Raw genomic sequence first — 5,443 nt, 5'->3', positions numbered from 1 at the left:
GAGAGAGGAGGAAGCAGGCTCCTCTCTCTCTGCCTGCCTCTCTGCCTACTTGTGATCTCTGTCTGTCAAATAAATAAATAAAATCTTAAAAAAAAAAAAAAAAAAAGAAAGGATTAAAGAAAACTGTTGGTAAGCTATGAGCACCAACACTCTCTTGAACTCACTAAAAGACTAGTGACAATGGCTTTAGTGAAACAACTCAGACAATGTGATATGTATTCAAACAAAGTTAGTTACACTGGTGGACTTAGGTCTGAGATCTGAATGAGAAATTTTAAGAGTGAGGTGCAGGCCTGTTAAATGCTATTGGATCAGCTGAGGCATGCATAATGAAGGTCACAGATTACTTCGCTAAAGTAGGTTTAGTGTAGCACAGGGACAAAATCCAGACAGAATTATGTTACGATGGACTGATAAGAAAGTGTAGACAATTAAGTACAGATAAATTTGGGGATGAGATATTCTACACGGGGTGCAGAAAAATGGAGCAGGAAGATGGACTGGTGATAAATGGCTTCTTATTTTGTAAAATGTGGACTTATAGTTTTATAGGTATGATCCAGTATGAAAAAAATGACTCAGGACAGAGAGCACATATGTGATTGCAGCAACAAAGTCTTCAGTAGGCTAAGTGAGACGGGGTACAGTGCACAAGAAGAGTGAACAGCTTTTGATAACTTCAAGGAAAATCCATTCTTTGTAAGAGGAAGGAAAGAACTCAAGGATCAAGTACAAATTGCTGAAGTCAACTAGAAGACTTCAAATCATTTTGCCTTCATCTCTAGCCTTATGTATTCAATTCTTTGTTTTCGCCGCAAAAAAAAATGCTGACTTCCTCCAGTTGCCTCTACAGTTCCTCATCATTTTTCATCCCAAAGTCTGTACACACACTATTCCCACTACCCGGACCTGTGAGCTCTATGTGGATAATGATTATGTCTGCCTGCCTGTCTGCCTTCCCTCTTTCCCTCTCTCCCTTCCTTCTCGCCCTCTCTTTTTTTTAACCGGAACATTTATTCTGTGGCTAATCACTGAAATCGTAAGGATGAACTGGATGCTGTACCAGTGGCCCTCCTGGGGCTCGGTGTTGTTACGTCACAGAATCCATGCTGGAATCTGCAGTACACTATTTGTAGATGATTCATTTGGATGTTCCCAGTGGTATATCCTCTTGTAGTCTTGGCACTCCAGTGATACGTTCTCTTCCACTTGGACTGATAGCCACATTTGCCACCAGCTGGATTCTGAAGGCGGCAGGCCTTACAGCCACAGCAGTGGCACAACGTGTGCGACATATTGTGACACTTTCCAAATGATGACATCCCCTTCATCATCTGGTTTCTGTGGCCACAACCAAATGATCCCCTTCTTTTGACAATACTGCAGCGCACAATGGTTGACATAATTAGATACTTGATGAATTTGCTGACTGACCAACTATATTGCATGGCCAATCTAAGAGAAATTCAACGCTTAGATGATCTTTAATCAGGTCTCTAAATCCATAAAGCTATACGAAATACCCATTTAATATAAGGGAAGCTATCACACTGATGTTCATTAACACAAAATTAAAGGTGAGGGAGTAACCAGTTAGGGAGCAGAGAAAGGGAGGCACAAAATGGGATAAACAGGCTCAGTGGGAAAGAGGTATCAATAAAGATCTGAAGCACTGGCTAAGGTTTGGCACAAAATTGGCTTAATGGAAGGAATAAAGTCACCCTGCTCTCTGAGGGAAAAATACAAATTTCCCCACACTCTGTTTCCAATTGAGGCAAAATAACACTGGTCTTTTCTTTTTTGTTAACCTGATCATGCTTCAGACTTATGCTCAATTTAGAGAACTTGATTACTCTTAAATATGGTTTGGCATTAGCATTTTCCATCTTGCTCCCATTAACTGAGTATCTGCTTTATATTATTTTCCAAATTTGTTTTTAGAAGTTGAATGCAAACCAATTTCCAATGTAAATATTAAGTTTTTATTTTCCTTCTGTATTTCTGACAAGCTACCTTTTCCAAATTATTCTTGAGGAACCGTTAAGTATTTGATCTATATTTTGTGCATATGACAAATATTTTTGAGAACTTATAAAAATAACAGGCTTTTTTTTTTTTTTCCTGTAGAGAAGAATACAGGGCATTTTCTTCCTGCATGGTGACACAACAGGTAGGTATACAACTAATTATTTTAAAATACTATGGAGGGTGATTAGAACTATAGGAAGATTACAAGTAGTCTACCTTTGAAGCACAGTTAAAGGAATAATAAATTATCTCCAAATGACTGAACAGGGTCATAGAGAACTTTTGAATGGGATCTGTGCTAAGTAGCTACTGAAAAGGGCATTCAAGTAGACAGAAAGGCATGACTACCAGCACAGAGGTATAAAAGTGTATTTGGATAGGTGACTTCTCTGGTGTGACAGGAACACAGGGTATATAAATAAGGAAAGCTAAGGACATGAAGCAGGAAAAAGCAGCTAGAATCTAAGTCCATAGGACACTGAATGATTTTATAATACTTAAAATTTTACTCTGTGATATAGTATAATTCAATATTGGATTTTGAAATCAGACTATTTGTAGAACTGGCTGAAAATCTGGCAAAGAGACCAGTTAAATGGCCACACTCTAGGGAAGAGAGTTAGAAGAACTGAACCACTGAGAGAAGGAGCTCACACCCATTGCTGACCTCCTATTAGGCACCTGGCAATGATGGGGATGCTTGAGAGAACTATAGAAGGTATGAGTTAAAACTTGCAACCCTCTTACGAAGAAGGTGCTTCTACCTAGATAAATCATAAAAACAGCAAAACTGACCTGTTCATTAACTATGCACTCTTCATTTTAAATCACTTAATCCTCCCAGGAACCCAAATGGAGGCCCAGAGAAGGTAAATAACTTGTAAAGTTACGTGGTTTCTAAATGGCAGAACCAGGATGCAAACTTAAAAAGCACAGTTCCAAGACCCTTTCTTTAAATCTTTGCTGCCTAATGAACAGAAAGTTAACATACTGGCCATTAGGCTATGGTGTTTTATGGCTTGACAGTGAACATGCCGGGGTCAATGAGGATAACATAGGAGGAGGAGTGGAGACAGAACCTGCAAATGAGGTAGAGAGCTCCTTTAAACTGATTTTTGTTCTTATTTTGTGTAAATTTGAAAAATACAATTTTTTAAATATCTTCCAGCTTTATAATTTATCATTCTACTATCCAGCATAGTACAATTGTTGGGAGTATGAACTCCAGAGTGAATTCCTGGAAAGAGTTCTGTCTTTTCCAATTATCAGCTGTGTGACCTTCAGGAAGTTACTAACTACTCTATGCCTGTTCCTGTCTGTAAAATAGGGTTATCAAATATTGCCCACCTCAGTATGGAGAAGAGTAAATGAGTTAATATTAATAAAGCATTTTGAAAAATGCTTTGATTGATTGTACCCTTAGCACAAATATTTTTTAAATAAAATTAAAATACCAACTAAAATCTCAATTATAGCATTCACTTCCATTAAATTAAATTTTCATGTAGAGTCAAAAGATAAAAATTCTCTATTTATGTATAGACATAAATAATGTATAACCTTGGAGTTGGGGAGAGCGGTATTTATATCTTAGTAAAAAAAAAGAAAAAGGAGCATCCAAACAGAGATAATTTCTGTTCTTTTTTCTGCACGTCTGCATTGGCTTTTTCTCTTTCTGGAAGGACCTAGGACTATCTTACCGCTTGCCTAAGAGATTTTTAAAAAGTATACATTGTATAGAAATGCTTAATTTTGTAAACATTAACAAGTATCTGATGAATTTCTGCAAATATTCTGCTTCACAGAATGAGCCTAAAATGCTCACTGTTAGTGAACTTTGATAGTTTATGATAGATAAATAAGTACATTTTTTCTTAAACTGCACAGAATCATCTTCTGCTTACTAAAAATGGAAAATCCAGTATTTTTCATTTTATGAAATTTTTGAGCTTATCTCAATGTCACCATGTTTGGGAGAAATAACCGTATACATAAAATTACCTGATAGAATGTGAGTGGACTTTTTCAAGAGTGTTTATCCTCAGAGGCTGGTTCAACTCAATAAGCCTCATAATCTCTAAGGTTTTTAGAGTTAATACTTAAATAATCAGGTTTCATGGTGAATGCCTGCATTATATTTAAGCAGCATATTTTTAGAATCTATTGTCAAAAATTAGCACAATACACAGTGGATCAAGCATGAGGCAATCCTTGCTTTGTATAAAATGATGGTGTAAGTTTAAGAAGCAAAGTCTACATGCTTACTTTAAAGTTATTTGGGATGGTCCTGGATATTATAGATTTTTTTTTCTTCCTCAATGCATTTTCCTTACAAAGGGAAGCTGGCTTTGGATTGGTAAATGAATCAGAAAAAAAAACCTTAGGGGAGTCCAGCGAAGTGTTACAGCAGCTCATCTGCGGCCCTGAAATAATGAGAAAAAAAGATATTAAAAAATCTGCTGGGGGATGCCTGGGTGGCTCAGGCAGTTAAGCATCTGCCTTGGGCTCAGGTTATGATCTCAGGGTCCAGGGATCTAGCCCCACATTGGGCTCCCTGCTCAGCAGGGAGTCTGCTTCTCCCTCTCATTCTCTCTCTATGGGCTCTCTCTCTCTCTCTCTCCCTCTTCCTCTCCAATAAATAAATAAAATCTTAAAAAGAAAAAAAATCTGCTGGGAACATGGGTGAGCAGCACATTTTCATGCTAGAAGGAACTGCTTATCTACCCAGTTTATTACTTTCTCCCATTACCTCTCATATTATGACTCCATCCAGAAATTTCCAATTTCCTCTCCTGGCATAAGAAAAAAACCCCAAAAACAAAAAAACCCACCTATTTGAGCTCACCTATAGGTTAATAAATATTCCTACAGGTTTTCTTTAGTAAACAGACAGTATTTGAGGCAGAGATCTGATGACAGTTTTCAATATCTAAAAGATGAGCTATTGCTCTCATTTGCAATCAACTTTTAAACTGAATCTTATTGTCACTGTACCACCATTTAATTGAAATACATATATCTGTAGTAAAGTCATGAATTTTTCTAAACAGAATAAAATGTTGCTTGAAAGACTAATTTCTGATACACATTTATCTTGCCGAAGGACAGATTTTGAACTTCTCCTGCCTAATCTAGTTTTCAAAGGGCACCTTGGGTTAAGTAGATACTGTTGAATTCTAATTTTTATCCAATTTTTAAACAATAAAAACATTTTTTGTTGGATCATTTTATAGTTTTATTTTTTTATTTCCTTTCAGCGTAACAGTATTCATTGTTTTTGCACCACACCCAGTGCTCCATGCAATCCGTGCCCTCCCTAATACCCACCACCTGGTTCCCCCAACCTCCCATCCCCTCCCCGCCCCTTCAAAACCCTCAGGTTGTTTTTCAGAGTCCATAGTCTCTCATGGTTCAC

General features: G+C 37.2%; 1 protein-coding gene across 1 annotated transcript; it reads right to left on the bottom strand.

Annotated features, from left to right (window-relative positions):
- Positions 1 to 1,028: 1,028 nt before the first annotated feature.
- Positions 1,029 to 1,334, bottom strand: LOC132016329 (large ribosomal subunit protein eL37-like). Its single transcript, XM_059397568.1, has one exon. It carries the CDS (start codon positions 1,332 to 1,334, stop codon positions 1,029 to 1,031), a length of 306 nt encoding a protein of 101 aa, XP_059253551.1.
- Between the last annotated feature and the right edge of the window lie 4,109 nt (positions 1,335 to 5,443).

This window comes from Mustela nigripes, chromosome 4 (assembly GCF_022355385.1).
Source record: "Mustela nigripes isolate SB6536 chromosome 4, MUSNIG.SB6536, whole genome shotgun sequence".
Classification (NCBI taxonomy): domain Eukaryota; kingdom Metazoa; phylum Chordata; class Mammalia; order Carnivora; family Mustelidae; genus Mustela; species Mustela nigripes.
Note: the sequence above shows the minus strand (reverse complement) of the source record. Positions and strands in the feature narration are given on the sequence as shown.